Below are 17,066 nucleotides of genomic sequence, written 5' to 3' on the forward strand. Positions count from 1 at the left end.
TATGGGATACCCCAAACGAGGGCAGACAAGGCCCTTTTCCTTAAGGAGATTGAAGCCTAATCTGTTCCTTCCTCCGGCAGTGGCAGTTAAGAGTTGAGGAAAACCTATTTTCCTCCAGTGTTAGGGAGTCTGTTGAATAGGTAAAGGGGGCAGTAGGCAAACGGAGCTGGAAAATTTCCCCCATTTATCTTGTCCTAGCTGAGGTAGGTCTGCGGATGGCCGGTAGGAGGCGCCCCAAAGGATCATTCCACTGGTCTTTGGAGACGCTCGGCTCCTTTCCTCTTCTGGTTTTTCTTAGAAGGAGCCGGGAGAACCTTGACGGTCCAGACGGCGGGAAAAGTGATAGTGGGGGCGGATTCCTTTGCAGTTCCACGGTCATCTCCCGGTATCCCCTCACTGATCCCAGGACGGGAGAGACAGGCTGAGTCCGAACACCTTGCCAGGGCCGCACCTCCCTCTCCCTAGATGCCCCACCCCCGGCACTCAAGCACCGCCCCCGACTCTCAGGCCCCACCCCCTGAGGCCCAGTCCCCTCCCCGGCACCCGCCTGGGCGGCGCTCACTCCCCAGCGGGGGCCCGGGGAGCCTCCAGGCGGAGAGGCTCCCGCCCGCCCGGAGCAGCGGCCTCCGCATGGAGGGGCCGCTGGCTCCTCTAGCGGGGTCGGGGCTACTCCCGCTGCCGCTGCAGGGAGGGGGAGCCGCTGCTGTTCCGGAGTCCGGAGCCCGGCAACACCCCGGACATGAGACGGCGGCGCAGCGGTACAGCGCCCGTCTGCTGCAGGCCGGCTACGAGCCCGAGAGGTGACGCCCAGGGCAGAGCGCGCGGGGCGCGTCCGGGGCGGGCGCGGCGGCTCCGGGAACCGGGCGACGCTGCCGGGGAGGGGAAGGGCAGGCCCCAGCACCCTTGCCCTCTAACCTCCTCAACCCCTAACTTCCTGAAACCGGGTTCCGACGCCACGCACCTGGCTTTGGTTGGGGGATGCGGGCGGGCGCAGGGCAAAGGGTTCGGTGCCGCGCTGCATATGGGAGCAGGTCAGGAAAGCGCTCCGTAAAATCTTAGCTCTGTATCGGACCTCCACTACACCACCCGACGATACCTGGTCCAAGTGGCTCCAACTCCTGGGGTTCAAACAGTGCTTGTTGGAGTCCCTGTCCAAAACTGTTTACTCCTCCTTTAGTTGTTTCCTCCCAGAGCTATCTCCAGAGTCTTACTGGCAGTTGTAGGTGTCCAGATGGATGCATCCTCAGAGCCGGGTGAGGACACTTGTCCCCTCCTCACCATTCGGTGAGGTCTGACGAGGCTGCCAGTGCAGCTCACCTCAGGGTTTCTTCTAAGATTCAGGACCCCCTCCTGCCCTTAGCCTGCTGGGGTCTGTAAGAGTCACTGGAGGAAGAGTGGGGGTGTTGAGCTGGGCCCCGGGGAGACCGGCTGAAAAGGAGACAGTGGTTAATCTCTGGATTGTATCACAGCTTGAAAGGCAACCCCACTGTCCTTCCGGTCCAGAGGATTTGGACTTCTTTCTCTGCCCCATCTGTTGGTGCTCAGCAGCTTGGAGAGGTGACCTGGAAGCTCGGTTGGGGGGGGGGGGTGGTCTGGGGGAATTAGCCCTGCAGCTCGGCACAGGGGCTGGCAGCTTATGTAAGAACTTTTAAAGGCTTAAGGGGCTGCTGGGTGAAGCCTGGCCCTTCCTGCCCTCACAGGCTGCCTCTCTAGAGTTGACTCAGGTTCAGGCAGCCTTATCCTTCCTCGCATCCAGGAAATCCAGCTTCTAGGGTGCAGGGTCCAGGGTGATAGATAGGGAGAGGCCAGACAAGGTTGAGGGAACAGGCTGGGGCACTTGGGCACTTGATGGAGGCAGTGCCTTGGTTAGAACAGGTATTGCAAAAGTATCATTTCAGAGCTCAGGCTGGGGCCACGAAGTAGCATTCCTTCTCCAGATTGTACTTGTGCACAAAGGGGCCATCCCCCACCCCCCGCCCCCGCCAGTCTGGGAAGAACCTGTGTAAAACCTGAGCCCCAGCCAGGTGGTGTAATGAGATTCCAAACCTGCTGCCTAGACCTCCATCTGCTATCACTAGCTTAGAGCTGTGGGAAGGGGACAGGGTTGGATAAGAAATCCTGGGTCCTGAGTTTGAGGCCAGTGTTACTGTTCCCTGGCTTGAACTTGGCCAAGCCATGTCCCCTGTCCCAGCTCAACAGTGCTGTAACATTGTTGTTGTTACCTCTTCTCATCTCCACCCTTCCCTCAAAATTGTTTTGAATTCTTGTCCCTTCAAACAGCCCTAGACAGAGATCTCCAGGCTCCCAGCCTGGGCACTGTTTCCCCACGGCCCTGAAGAAGGGGCTTAGGCCTGCTCCTCTGCCCTCCTGGCCTCACAGCTGCTAGGTGGGGAGTCTCTGGGGACCAAAAGCCCTTCCTCAGGCTGACAAGGCCCACTGGTTGCCTCGGTGTCTCCTCCCCATGGAGGAAGCAGCTGGGGAAGATCAGGAAGAGGGAGGAGGAAAGCCACGGGGATGGATTAACAGTCTCTGGAAAAGGACAGCCTAACCCAGGGCTGAGCCCAGCAGCTTAGAGTAATGAGGAGCCCTGACACAGGTCAAAGCAGGAGGGGGTGTGAGGCAGCAGAAGGGGAGTAGAACCATAAGGTCTGTCATCACTGGGAAAATGACCCTCCCCATAACTCAGCCTGGCAGCCTCCTCCCCTGGGTCCAAGTTCTGGGCTGGGGCCGATGTCACATTAAGGTCATCTGAGATGGCAGAATCCACCTGCTGTCCTGGGCCCCAGCTCTGGTGGAATCCTGAATAGTACCGTATCCATTCCTGATCCTTGCTGTAGAGCATAGTGCCCCAGAGCAGGCCCCTTAGACATCTAGAGAGACCACAGGAGAAGCTGTGTTCCGTGCTTGCAATGGCCTTTCTGCAGCTAGAAAAATGCCCCAGAGTAGCTTTGAATGGCTAGGGTCCTTTCTCTGGCTTGTCTCACTGCTCTGCCTCCAGATGGCCAATGAGAGGTCCTAGTGCTGTGCCCCTCAGGTGCCCCCGTAGGGCATGGGCCCTCAGGCTGAGTCCATGAGTGCTGAGAAGCCAGAAGAGGCAAGCTGGCCCCAACCCCTACTCAGCAGAGAACTCTGGCAGGCCCATTCCCTCCCTTCCAGTGCCAGAGCCCCTTCAGAAATCCCCATCAGGAGCCCTCCTCAGGGCTCCACTGGTGGGCAGGGAAGCTTGGGGGAGGGGGGTCTGTGATGTTTTCATCCCTCACAGTAAGAGGAAAGAGGACACTGGAATCTGTGTGTCTCCTCCAGCACTAGCCTCATGGGCCTCATCGCCCTAGCTCTGTGGGAAGGTCCCCCTCCCCTCTGCATACAGATGGAACAGTCTGTATTTTCCTGGCAGGGTCCCGGGGTGTCACTGGGGGGGGGGGGGGCTGGGCGTCCTAGGGAGCCTCCCCTGGGCCTGGCTGCCACCAAACTGCGGAGAGGTAAACAAATCCAGCCTCCCAGGGCTGGGGAGAGAGGGAGGGAGCACCACAGACAGCCACCTTGCCAGGGGGAGGACTGTGTCCCTGCCCTGCCTTTCTCTTCCCTTACCTAGAAGTAAGCTGTGGGGACCACAGGAGGAGGAGGGAGGGTACCCTGGAATTTGGGTTGGGGGTCTGCTCTCTAGCTTTTGGTCAGGGAGTAGTGTGAGCAGTTCCGGTCACACAGAGGGAAGGGTCTGCCCCCCGCCACCCCTCCTCTCCCCATGTGAATCAATTTGCTACCAAATCTTAGTGCCCCCATGTAGAAATCTGGGTCTTGCTGGGCCCACAGGGCCACCAAACTTCTGCTTTGGGAAATCCTCAAAACCTCCATAGCCTCTGTCCTAATTTGTGTGCATACTTGCCTAAGCCAGGCCTATGATCCTCCCTCACCATCCTATCACACTACGCTCCCAAATAAAAACAAACTTTCTTCTATGGGCTTAAAACCCTGATATACACACCACTTTCTGAGCTGGGGATAGGGATGGCAGACGGAGGCATTGGATCAGGAATCAGAGGCAGTACTCATCCTTCCTTGCTTTCTGAACTGAAGGTTTTGCATCTGCGAAGTGGGAATACTTAATAATTGTCAGTTAATGGATTGTAGAGTAAATGTGATCATTTATGAAAAATGCCTTATAAACGGCAGAGGGCTTCAAGGCCTCCTAAAGGTCAGGGAGTGTCATTGTTAAGAATACCCGCCCCCTAGGAATGATGCTGGGGGAGATGGGAACCCACACTGCTGGGAGGGCACAACCACAAACTCCTGTGTGTTGGGGAGCTGTGAGCCCAAACCAGTTTCTCAGGGCTCCAAGCCCTGATCAGAGTCTGGCCCTTAGTATTGGGTAAAGGCAAACCGTGTTAGAGGTACCCTGGGGGTGGGGAGTAGGACAAGGAGAGACTCAGGTCTGCGGGAGCCAGCAGGCTCGGGGTGGGGGGGGCAGGAGGGCGCCAGGTATCGGCCACCCAGGTAGGGAGCGAATGGGGGGGGGGGAGGCAAAGGGGGCGCTACGGGGGGCCTAGGAGGCGGGACGAAAACTGGTGGAGGGGGCGTGTCCCGGCCTGGCTCAGTCCCCTCCCCCGCTGGATCCACACTCCCTCCCCCGCCCGGTACGCGGGGCCGCTGTGCCACTGCGGGCGGCGGCGGCGTCTGGGCCGGGCTCCGCCGGGCCTTTGTGCGGTGCGGGGCGGAGGCGGCGGTCTCCCGGGGGGAGGGGCGGGAGGAGAGGGCGGCGCCCCGGGCCCGCCTTGCCGCTGCCGCAGCCCCCGCCCCCGGCCCGCCTGGCCCGCGGCGGCAGCGTGGCCGCGGCGCGGCGTCAGCAGCGGCGGCGGCGGCGGCGGCGGCGACAGCGGCGAAAGCAGCAACAGCAGCGGGGCGGCCCGCGCGGGTGTTTATGTCGGGTCGCGGTGTCTCCCAGCAGCATGGCGGACTACCTGATCAGCGGCGGCACCGGCTACGTGCCCGAGGATGGACTCACCGCGCAGCAGCTCTTCGCCAACGCCGACGGCCTCACCTACAAGTAAGCCCCGGGGGCCTCGGCCCCACATCGGTGCATTCACCAACGCGCCGCGATCCCCCGGCCCTGGCGCCGCACGTGCACGGTTCCCCCCTCGGTGACGCCCGATTCGAGTGACTGGAAGCGGGGGGGGGGGGGGGGGGGGGGGGGCGGGGCAAGGGAAGGAAGGAGGCCCGCGCTGAGAGCAGACGGACGTGGCACAGCGACATCACGGGCCCTCGGTGCTTTGCCCCGTTTATGGCCGGATCCGGGTCCGGCTTGCCTCCTTCCTCCTCTCTTGGGCATCTTGGCCCCGTGGAGGGGACTTGGGGTGTGTAGGAACTGGAGATGTGGGAGTTACGGAGAGACTTTTTCCAGACCTTGGTCCAGGACACCCTCTGGCTCCCAGCGTCACATGAGAGCAGAAGGGACCCTGGAGTGCAGTTAAGGCAGCTGCTTGGGTGTTGCCTCCAGGAGAGGCCCAACTGGGCAGTTGGGATGGCTCCTTGTTCCCAGGGACCCATCCAGCCTTCCACTTGTGCCCCTGCTTGCCCACAGGTTAGCACTAGTGCCCCCGGGGACATTAGTATTATGTGACTACCACCCCAAGCCCACCCCATATGGGATTTTGGAGGAGGGTGCGACCTATCTGTTTGCCCCTGGCTTAGTTTGCTTTTCCATGGGCTCTGGGCCAGTTGTCCTGCGGGCTGCGGGCCTGGCACTAGCTCTCCTCCTGGCTGCAGGACTGTGTCCATGCCAGGAAAGAGCATCAGAACCTGGGACCAGGAGGAGGAGGGATGCTGGCGACCCGAAAGCATCTCTGCCCTGTCTCCTGCCAGTCCCTGCGTTTGCCTATAAGTGTTCCTGCTTGACAGGCCGTTTCCCTAGACCCCAGGATTCCCAGTCACTCCTCAGTGGTTCCTCTTGCCTGGGCTAAGGCATGGGCCAGGTGAAGGATGGGTATAATACTTAGAAAATGTCAAGGGGCCTTGACTCCCGCGTTTCTTGTCCTGCCTCTCAGTGAGCCACAGAGGCCTCTTCACTCGACAGAAAGGCTGCCAAGGGCAGGGGCAGTTAGGGGTTTTTATTCGTTTGGTGGTCTTTGACGAAGGAGGAGAAAGTATCTCTTTGCTATATCATTCACTGGAGTCTTCTAGGAAGACTCCCTAGAGAAATTCCTAGGAATTTCTCTAGGTCTGGGGCAGGTTAAAGACCCCACCCCTCCCGTCCATCCTCTAGCTTTTCGTTCCTGCATTTGGGGTGCCGTTTCTTTGCTTAGTCCAGTTAGGAGTGTTCCTAAAGTGTGGAGCATTTGCTTTTGGGTGAGTCCGTGAAGGCCCTGTGATTTCAGGCCGACTGAGCCCATAGGGCCTATGGCACGGCACCTTACCATACCCATGCAGGCCTACGTTCCCCTTCTGGGGTTTGCTGTGACCATGGCCCACCCTAGGGTTGGCAGCTGTCATACTTTGGCAAGGGCCCCAGCATCCTGGTCCTAACAACTGTAAGCCCCCTCCTTCCCTTCCGCATCCCGGGCCGTGTCTGTAGGTCGCTCCAGTTCAACTGGCGTGGAGTGCCTGCTCTGTCAGAACCTGCCTCACGCTCAGCCCCCTGGGGTCCCTCCACACTGTTCTGAACCCTGTGTGACTCAGCAGCCCTGGCACCAGGCTGTGCAGCGTGTCCCGTGCTCTGTGGTGTCCATGCCATGCTGCACCAGTAAATTGTTTTCGGGTTCATTCTATGTTTACTTACTGTCTCCCCCTATGAAGATTGAGAAGTTTTCAAGGGCAGGCCCTGTATCTGCTACGTGTGTCATTACAGGAACTTCTGTGCCCCTCAATGAACTCTTAGCCCTGAGGGCAATAGACATTTGGGGCCAACTGCCTTGGTGGCACCCCAGGTCCACAGACGTTCTGCTGGCTTTGGCTCTGGGTCTCTGGGCCGGAGTCAGCAAGATGCTAGTTGGGGGGGCATGAGGGTGCTTCAGCCCTGACCAGGGAACAGCAGGGATCGGAGGGCTCCAGTCTCTGCCCCTCTTCCCACCTCCATGCTGCCTCCCCTGGCATGGCAGGCCCTGGCCCTTTCGGGTACCCCTCCCCACCCAATAACACTCACTTTTCTGTCTTCACAGCGACTTCCTGATTCTCCCAGGATTCATAGACTTCATAGCTGATGAGGTGGTGAGTATCTCTTCTGCTGACCTGGGGGAGAGGGACTATGTGTGTGGCAGAAGAGGCTGATTTCATGCTCAGGGGCGGGGTGTGGGGGAGACTTTTCTTGGGAATGTAGCCTTTATTTCTGCCAGAGAAACTGGCAAAGTGCAGTGGGTTATGTCTAATGGGGCAGAGGCAGCTGTGGGGATTCAGGGGTACGCTGAGTGGTGGGCCAGGCACAGAGCGGGAGGGCTGTCCCTGACAGCACCCGCGGTGAGGTTCCAAAAGGCCCAAAAGAAGATGGGCGTGGGTGTGGCGGCCTTATTACCTTAGACAGGAAGGATTGGATTTTGTCTGAAATGCTGAGCAAGGACATGACAGAAGCCAGTAAAATTATGGCGACTTTGGATGAGGCGGACAGACTTGTTTGTGGATCCATAATGCACAGGAATTGGCGAGAGGATTTGAAAGAATTAGATTTTGGACAAATACAAGGAAACACAGTGCCTCGCTTTATTGGAGGGGCCAAGTGATAAGTGAGGAGCCAAGTGAATCAACAATGTCCTTTACACAGTTAATATGTGACAAAATCACAGAAGCCAAGGATTAAGTGCTGATGAGTGGAAGTCATTTCATGGAAAAGTTAGCTTATTCTATGATGAACTTGTGCACATTGAGAAAATAGTTTCCTTTGTTGCTGTTATCGATATTTATTTAGGTCTGATTCTCATGAAAGACCAAAGGGCCTGAGTGTACCTGGATCGCTTTTATGTTGGGGAAACTCATGTCCAGCCTGCTTGCCAGGGCTGACGCAGACAGATTTTTAGGGGGAAATTCGGGCTATTCTGGATATGTCTTTTTTGACAGCATCCAGGAAGTCTTGGTTCAGCTGTTCAGTTTAACAAAGTTTACCAAGCTCTCTGGCTTTGTGCCAGACCTGAGTGGGGTGTGAGGAAGAAAGGGATGGAAAAGTCCCCCCACTGGCCATTCAGGATGTCCCCATCCTACGGCCTGTGTCAGGAAGGCTGTGGCTCTTGCCCTGTGGTACAGTGGGGGAAGGAGGAGATGGGGGAGTTTTCTGACTGCAGGGCCATGGTTCTGAACCAGGATCTGTGGATGGGCTTCAAGGGCCTATGGATCTCCAAAAATTATATGCCAAAGTCTGTGAGTGCATTGGGGGCTAGGATCCACAAGCTGTTGGCCTGAATCTCAGAGGCAGATTCTTCCTAAATGTGTATTTGCAGCCCTGACCTCTCTCTGAGTGGCAGACCCTTAGTCACTTACTTTCCTGGATGCCTGATAGACTTCCCGTGCCTTCTCCTCCTGGCCCTGTCCTGGCCCCACCTGGCCCTGTCCAGCGGCCTTCTCGGTGGCCTCCCTGCCTCAGGCCTCGTCACGTAGAGTCCATTCTCCACATTGGAGCCTTAAGTGACCTCTTTAAAACATAAATCAGATCATGTCTCTCTTCTGCCTGAGACCCTAACCGCCCCCCCAGTGGCTTCTCATCTCAGAGTCAAATCTAAGCTCCACTCTGTGGCCTTCAAGGCGACACATCCTCACCCCTTAGCTCCCGCCCCTCCCTTTTCTCCCTACTGCACTAGCCTTTTTCTTTCTTAAATACACCTCAGAAAGACTTGGAACCAGAGGCAAGTGTCACACACAGCTCCCTCTGCCTGCAACGACAGCCCCTCAGACTTTGACTTGATTGATTCTCACTTTCACATCCCAAGAAAGAGGCTTTGACCACCACATCCTTCTTCCGGTGGCCACTTTTCTTTGTTGTCTTTCTTTGGAGCCTTTATCCTGACTGAGATAATCTATGTGTTTTTCGTGTTTGTCACCTTTCTTTCCAAGTAGAATGTAACCTCCAGGAGGGATAGCAGGGACCTCACCTGCCTTGTTCAGTTCTATGGCTGCAGGCCTGTCCTGGTGCTGGGTGCCCATGGGGGCTCAATAAATGTTTCTTGAGTGAATGGTAAAACTCTTCACCTAGACCCCGCCTCTATTCTCAGGACCTGACTTCAGCCCTGACTCGGAAGATCACCCTGAAGACACCGCTGATCTCCTCCCCAATGGACACTGTGACAGAAGCTGACATGGCCATTGCGATGGCTGTGAGTCAGACACCTGGGTGGGGGCCCAGGGTTGGGGAACCGAACAGGGTGGGCTGGATTCAGAAGGGAGGTTTGCAGCGTGAGAGTGTGGGCCCCTGGCTCTGATCTTGCTTCCCTTCCACCCCCAGCTGATGGGCGGTATTGGTTTCATTCACCACAACTGCACCCCGGAGTTCCAAGCCAATGAGGTGCGGAAGGTCAAGGCAAGTACCAGGCCTGTCCCCAGAAAGATGCGACCTGGCCGCCGCCTCCATAGAGATCCTCCTACCCTCCCACGCCAGCCCTGCAGGCTGGTGCGTCCCCTGGCCGACGGCCGTGGGGTCTTGTCTGCTCGTCTCCACGGTGGGGACAAGGGGCCCAGCCCTCATTTTCCCACCACCCTCTCTCCCCATTAAGGGCCCTGGCTTCTCTGTGGTGTGGCTGTGTACCACCTTGACGACTTCTAGCCTTTTCCTTCCCCTGTCTTTACCCACAGAAATTTGAACAGGGATTCATCACAGACCCCGTAGTGCTAAGCCCCTCACACACTGTGGGCGACGTGTTGGAGGCCAAGATCCGGCATGGCTTTTCGGGCATCCCTATCACTGAGACAGGCACCATGGGCAGCAAGCTGGTGGGCATCGTAACCTCCCGAGACATTGACTTTCTTGCCGAGAAGGACCACACCACCCTCCTTAGTGAGGTACCTCCAGGGCAGGGAGGAGTGTGGCTGGGGCATGGCTGACATCTTGGGGCCTCACGCTGGTTCCTGTGACCAGGGACCAGAGGGAGGCCTGGCTCCCTTCTCTCTCACCTGCCAACCCACAGGCAAATGTTCCTGGCTCCACAGGTGATGACTACGCGGAATGAGCTGGTGGTGGCTCCGGCGGGTGTGACATTGAAAGAGGCAAATGAGATCCTGCAACGCAGCAAGAAAGGTACCTGGGAGTAAGCGGAAATCTCAGGACCCCCCAGACTTGCTCCCTGTACCCCAGGCCCCCTGTCTCCTTAGAGCTTTGCAGGTTGTCCCAGCAACCAGGCTGGGCCTTGGGAAGGTTCAGACAATCCCAGCCTGGAGCATGAATCCTGACGTCCTTATTCAGCATCTCCACAGTATGTCTCCCCAAATAGCCAGTCCTGTGAAATGCTCATCACGCACACAAAAAAAGTCTGAAACATGCTGCTTTCTAACCCCCTTATTCCATAAGAAATTGTGTGTCAGCTTATTGAAGGCCCTGAGAAGTCCTGTAATTAAATTTATTTGACATTGGGGCTGCTGACATAACATTCATCAGGTCCCCGTGGGAGACACTGGGAAATGCTTCCGTGGCTCATGCTGGATTGTTTCTTAGGGGCGGTATTGGGGAGGGCACATGTTCCTCCTTGCAGGACAGCCTCACATTTGTGCCCTGGTTAGGAGTTTTCGACCACTGTGGCCTGTGGCCTAGCAGGTGAAAGGCTGCCAGTGCTCAGGGGCCACCCACCCAGCCTGGTTAGGCCACAGGGCAGGAAGAGCTCCGGCACCTACTTGGCCGCGAGGTTTCTTTGCTTCCTGTTCCTTGGGAAGAGGTCCAGGTCCCTAGGAGCATTTCCTGGGCGGGTGCTGTCCCCTAGTGGCTGGTTTGGATACTTCAGTGGGATCTCTAGCCTGGTCTGTTTTGACCTCACTGTCCCCTACTCCCACCCCCGCCCTGAGAGGCCTGCTCCTTCACCTAACCTCTGCATTCCTCGCCAGGGAAGCTGCCCATTGTCAATGATCGTGATGAGCTCGTGGCCATCATTGCCCGCACTGACCTGAAGAAGAACAGGGATTACCCTCTCGCCTCCAAGGATTCCCACAAGCAGCTGCTGTGCGGGGCGGCCGTGGGCACCCGTGAAGATGACAAGTACCGCTTGGACCTGCTCACCCAGGCAGGCGCCGATGTCATTGTACTGGTACGGGCACTGCCCTGGAGCAGGGTGGTTTCGTAGAGTAGAAGCTTATGAAGACTCAGCTTTGCCCCTCAGCTTGGAATTGGAATTAGGAGGGTCACTGGTACTCCGACGGCTCAGAACAAACTGTTAGTCCCCTCTGAGGGCCCCCTGCACTCGTAAGCTGACCCTAATACTTCTAGCTCACGTTCTTCGAGAGCCTCCCGCTTGCCAGATCCTGCAAGACCTTTATGTAGATGAACTCATTGAACCTTACAACAGCTCCCTGACGTATGATACCAGGTCTCGTTGTCAGACGAAGAAGCCAGGGTTGAAGAAATTCAGTAATTTCGTCTGGTAGTGAGTGGTGGGAACGGGATGTAGCCCCAGGCAACATCTCCTTGCTGTGAGGACCAGTCCACACAGTGGGTACGATGGGGCCTTGCTCTGAGCCTGTGAACCAGTGGTGCTCAACCTTTTGGGGAAAGCAGGCCTCTTTGAGACTCAGTCTGCTGAGAGTCGTCAAGTGTTTTCCCCGGTGGGGGCAGGGGAAGAGCTTTCTCATGACATTTTTCATACAATTTCAGGAGTTTTTCATTCGTGATCCCCGCCTCCCCCCGTGAGGACTATTAGCCATCGAAGCCTAAGCTTTCCCGTCCCCCTTCTCACAGGACTCCTCCCAAGGGAACTCTGTGTATCAGATCGCCATGGTGCACTACATCAAGCAGAAGTACCCCCAGCTCCAGGTGATTGGGGGGAATGGTGAGTGCAGGGTCCCCTGTCAGCCCCCAGCCCTTGCCCCCTCGCTGTGTAACTTCTCTGGCCTTCAGCATCCCTAGGTGACAGCGTCGCTCCTGCACGGGCACAGGGGGCTGAATGAATGGGCGTGGTCACTCTGGGTTGGGGGGCTAGACTGGGGTCCCAGGCAGCCCCAGGGCAAGCCAGGGGCATCCCATCCTCACACTGTTCCTCTTTTCCCCGCTCCTCCAAACCGTCCCCTCCACCCCCAGTGGTGACAGCAGCTCAGGCCAAGAACTTGATCGATGCTGGTGTGGACGGGCTGCGTGTGGGGATGGGCTGTGGCTCCATCTGCATCACCCAAGAAGGTATGTGTCAGGAGAGTGATGCCAATCAGAACACCCCACTGGCCCTCCACAGGCGCTGGGGCCCCCCTCTCGTTGCACAGATGCGCGGTAAATGCCTGCTGCGCCAGGCCCCTTCCCAGGATGGTGGGTTCGGGGCTGACCTGGGCTCGGACTCTGCCCGTCCGGCCCACTGACTCGGGGGAGGCTGGTGGAAGATAAGGTTGCTACGAGTTTCGGGTGTGTGCCAGCCTGCTTCTCAGATTCTGGTCAGGAAGGCCCAATCTGGAGGTCCGAGGCTGGTGTGAATACTTCTCTGAGGTGCTTGTTGGAAGCCAGCTCAGAGTTTGGACCAGCTTTGTGACGGGCAGATGCTTAAGGCATGGAGACAGCACGTCCCTGCCTGTGAAAAGACATACACGCCCTTATGGCCACATGGCAACAGTGGGAGAGGGGGATCCATTCAGTCACAAAGCCCTTTTGCGGGGTGCGCTCCTGAGCATGAAGTGGGGCAGTGTGAGACCCTGACGCGTGTCCCTGTGTGGTTGAGGGGTGCTCCCTGGAGCCTGGTGTCTGACTTGTGGGTCCTGGCTTGACCTGAGGGGATGTATCCGGCCCCTGTAGTGAGAGTCATTTCTCTAGAACACTGAGTGACCCATTTGGTCTTTAGAGCCTCTGCTTTTAAGCTTCTACCCTTCGCCTTAGCTGACCGCTGTGGTAAAACATGGGCCTTTCCTCAGTAACTTAAATATTAATTGAGCACCTACTATGTGTCAGGCACTGTTCTAAATCTTGGGATGCAACAGGGTCAAGACAAACAACGGGAACTTGGAGAGAAGGCCTCTTCTCTATCTCCAGCCCTCAATAAGTCCTGGTTCCTTAGAATTCCCACGCAAAACCTTGTACTTGAAGGCTTTGGACAACTAAACTCAAAGAAATGCAACCCAGTATCCCCAAGGAGGCTGTGAGCACCCAACCCTGGTATCAGGCTTTGCAAATGAGAGAGGTTGATGCTGGGGACGCACCAGTCTGGGGTGGGGGCGCTATACTCGGAAGGCCAGTACTGGCACACCCCCCTCAGAATCCCGCACAGTGCTGTGATGGGTGGAGGGGTCCCTGGAGTGACAGTCACCCTGTGTTATTTGCTGCCACCCGTCGTGTGCCTCAGACATACCATCCAGCCCTGTCCCTTTTCCCAGAGGTCGGACACAAGGAGAAAGGGGCCCACCCCTGGCTCCTATGTTGCCACTGGCACCTCTGACTTGTGTACCCTCCCGCAGTGATGGCCTGCGGTCGGCCCCAGGGCACTGCTGTGTACAAGGTGGCCGAGTATGCCCGGCGCTTTGGGGTGCCGGTCATCGCTGATGGTGGCATCCAGACCGTGGGTCATGTGGTCAAAGCCCTGGCCCTTGGAGCCTCCACAGGTGAGGGGGTCTGCTGGGGATTGGGCGGGCTGGTGGGGGGCTGGGAGCCGGGCGAGGGCAGTAGGAGATCTATGGGGCCAGAGGCACTAACCCTCGACCACCACAGTGATGATGGGCTCCCTGCTCGCCGCCACCACGGAGGCCCCTGGCGAGTACTTCTTCTCGGATGGGGTGAGGCTCAAGAAATACCGGGGCATGGGCTCGTTGGATGCCATGGAGAAGAGCAGCAGCAGCCAGAAACGATACTTCAGGTGCCCTGCTTCTGAACCCTGCCCCCAGGCAGATCGGCCCGTAACCCTTCAGCCTCCACCACCGCCTTTGACTTCCCAAGATGGTGCCCAGTCCCCCCTATTATAGTTCTGGAAACCGAGGCACAGGGTACAGGCAGCGGACGTGGGGTTGCCCCTGGGCCATCTGACTCAGAACGCAGGCTTTTTTACACGGCAGCCGGGGAGTGGCTGTTTTCGGGGTGGGGGGGGCTTCTGCGTGGCATCCCCTCTGTTGGTACCCTCGAGAGGGGGGGTGGGCTCCCCTGAATCATGGGCGGCTTGGCTCAGTCTCTTTGCCCTCCATGCAGTGAGGGGGACAAGGTGAAGATCGCACAGGGGGTCTCAGGCTCCATCCAGGACAAAGGCTCCATTCAGAAGTTCGTGCCCTACCTCATAGCAGGTATCCAGCACGGCTGCCAGGATATTGGTGCCCGTAGCCTGTCAGTCCTGCGGTGAGTGGGACTTGGAGTGGGTGGGACGGGGCACTGGTGGGGGGACACCTGGGAGGCTCCTGGCTCCTCCCTGCTTCCTCTCTCTTTCTTCCTGTGGTGTCCCTGACCTGCTCCACCTACCCGCCCTCAGGTCCATGATGTATTCAGGGGAGCTCAAGTTTGAGAAGCGGACCATGTCGGCTCAGATCGAGGGTGGCGTCCATGGCCTGCACTCGTAAGTGTGGTGGCCTCCTTGCCCCATCTGGCTGGCACTGGGTCGGGCAGGTGGGGCCGTGGTTCAGAGGCCAAGCTGAGGTTTCAGGGATCCCGTGGGCCATTTGCTCCAGGGATGGATGCTGCTGCAGGATGACCCCATCACCCTGTCCTGCAGGGCCTAGCCCACCCTTGAACCCTGTCCTTTAGCCCCTACGCAGACAAGGCCCCTCCCCTCCCCTCGGGCATCTCCCCGAGCAGGGCATGGGAGACGCGGCTGCTAGCCCCTCCCGGGCTCCCAGTCCCTTGCTTGCTCAGAAGCTTGGTGGCTGGTGGCAGGGGCTGGTGGTGCTGGGCTCTTGCTGGTGGCAGCATCGAGCAGGCTGGTGGAGGCTGGGGGCGCGAGCCCTCTGGCGGGAAGGGCAGAGAGACAGATGCCAGGGCCGGTGCCGGGGCCACCGTGGGCGGGAGCAGTGCTAGTTGGCAGCAAGTTGCAGGCATGCATCCCCGCCCTGGTCGAGAGGGCCTGGCCCCCCAGGCATAGGCGGGCATCTAACCTGTGTCTCTTTCTGCCCCATCCTCCCGTAGCTATACCTTTCTGCCGTGTAAGTAACCGCGCTGCCCGGGGCCAAGTGTAGAGTAGAGCAGGGGCAGTGTGGGTGGGACCTGGGCTCGGGGTGGGGGGCACTGGGTTGAGGGGGGCACTGGGGTGTAATCGTGGGACAGGGACCCTAGGGCTAGCACCGTGCTGGGGGCAGCCGACAGTAGCCCCTCCTCCGGCGGAGGTGCAGAGAGATGTCCCTGACCGCAGGCCTGAGGCTTCCCCGTCTTGGATTGGACCCAATGACCGCAAGGGGCCTAGGCCACGGTGTGTGCAAGGGTGGGGCAGAGACACGGGCAGCAGAGGTTCGGCTTGCTCTGAGCTTGCTCCAGGAGATTGGGCTGTGCCTTCTTGAGCTCTGTCTCCACCCCCAGCATTGAGGACAGGCTACTCAGCTGTAGCTGTGGCCAGAAGGAGCATGGCTGTCTCTGGACCTGGCATGGTTCTTTGAGGAGCCTTGGCCTGGGGAAGACAGAGGCACAGGGCCTGCTCTTTCCCCCCTCCGGCCCCCCATGTGGGGCCACCCTGGCAGCCCAAGGCCTAATGGCAAGGGAATCTGGGAAGAGGGCAGGGTCCAGACACCCACGCTTGGCTCCCCTCTTGCCTTGTCCCCACAGTTACGAGAAGCGGCTGTACTGAGGACGGTGTTGGAAGCCGGGGCAGTGGAGGGGGTGCACCCCAGGATGCCCCTTTGAGCACAGCCTCCCTCCATAACTGAGTGGTCCATAGATTTGCACTACGGATTCCCCAGCTCCTTTCCAGGGAGAGAGGAGGGGAGCCCCTGAGGGTCTGCGGCCCCTCCTGGCCTTCCCCTGCAGAGTCAGGACTGTTCCTGGGGCTCGGATGCCCTGGGAGCCCCCCGGACCCCCCCCCTCCAGTCCCCCTGAGCCTAGCCAGCCTGGGCTCTCAGGCCCTGTGCCTGCCTCAGGTCTTTCTCGCTGCAGCCTGCTCCGGCCTGGCTCCCACCCCTGGGGCAGGTGGCCCCTCCTGGCTTCTGTAGGGCACCTCCCTCCCCACTCCTCACCCCGGAAATGGTGCTCTCCTGGCCCTGCCTCTGGCCCCTACCTGGGCTGCTGCCCGCTCAGCCATGTGGCACTTCTGGGCTCCTGACCTAGGCCAGAGGGAGGTCTCTGCCCCCTTCCCCTGGCCCTAGGCTCCCCAGGCCCTGCTCCTCAGGCCACTCCCCCTGTTCCTGGCCCTGGGGAGGAGGCTGCCCGTCATTCCTGGCTCCCCGCCATCCCCAGGTGTACCGTTCCTGCCCTCTCCTCTCAGCTGCAGTCGGAGGCTTTAACTTTGCACACTTTGGGGTCACAGTTGCGTCATTGTATATTAAATAACCTGAATAAATCAAGAGGTCTCAATACCTCTGCCATCCTGTTTCTGCCCCTCGTCCACTGGGCAGTTGGCCCCTATCCTGGTGGTGAGCTGCAGCCCAGAGCCCCCATCAGAGCTGGGCCGGGGGGGGGGCAGGGGCACCAGGCCCAGCCTCCCCAGGAAGGTGAGGAGGGTGTTGGCGGTGCTCCAGGGGGTACTGGCGCAGGTGGGCCGCGTGACGGGAGGTCTCCCAGGCCTGTGCCTACACCGGCACGCTCACTGCTACCCGTGGACAGCAGCTCACACAGGCAGCGTGGCAGAGGGGTGGTCGTGGTTGTAGAAGACGGGCATCGGGAGCCTCACTGTGGCTGCCCGAAAGTACCCGCTACAGCCTGGTGATGCCGAACGGTGCAGCCTGGACACGGGCAGAAGTAGAGCAGGGCCATGGCCCTGACCGCTGAGCCCAGGGCCTTCAGTGTCACCAGCTGAGACACACATGTGGGTACCAGGTAGAGTGGGTTAGCTCCCACTGTTCGTCTGCTGCTCAGGACCCGTGTC

At 58.8% G+C, this 17,066-nt stretch overlaps 1 protein-coding gene across 2 annotated transcripts; it reads left to right on the plus strand.

Moving 5' to 3' along the window:
• The first annotated feature begins 538 nt into the window (after positions 1-538).
• Positions 539-16,555, plus strand: IMPDH1 (inosine monophosphate dehydrogenase 1). 2 transcript variants are annotated; one of them, XM_027075413.2, is made up of 15 exons: positions 539-800; positions 4,940-5,041; positions 7,149-7,197; positions 9,183-9,284; positions 9,413-9,487; positions 9,760-9,966; positions 10,114-10,201; positions 10,999-11,198; positions 11,846-11,936; positions 12,185-12,280; positions 13,537-13,680; positions 13,787-13,931; positions 14,258-14,401; positions 14,532-14,615; positions 15,812-16,555. In XM_027075413.2, the coding sequence occupies exons 1-15, from the start codon at positions 631-633 to the stop codon at positions 15,831-15,833; spliced, it is 1,719 nt and encodes a 572-aa protein (XP_026931214.1). In that variant the 5' UTR covers positions 539-630; the 3' UTR covers positions 15,834-16,555. The 2 variants fall into 2 exon arrangements, with proteins under 2 accessions (XP_026931214.1, XP_026931215.1); XM_027075414.2 differs by having other exon boundaries at positions 4,943-5,041.
• Positions 16,556-17,066: the final 511 nt, after the last annotated feature.

The sequence above is a fragment of the Acinonyx jubatus genome, chromosome A2, assembly GCF_027475565.1.
Source record: "Acinonyx jubatus isolate Ajub_Pintada_27869175 chromosome A2, VMU_Ajub_asm_v1.0, whole genome shotgun sequence".
NCBI lineage: Eukaryota > Metazoa > Chordata > Mammalia > Carnivora > Felidae > Acinonyx > Acinonyx jubatus.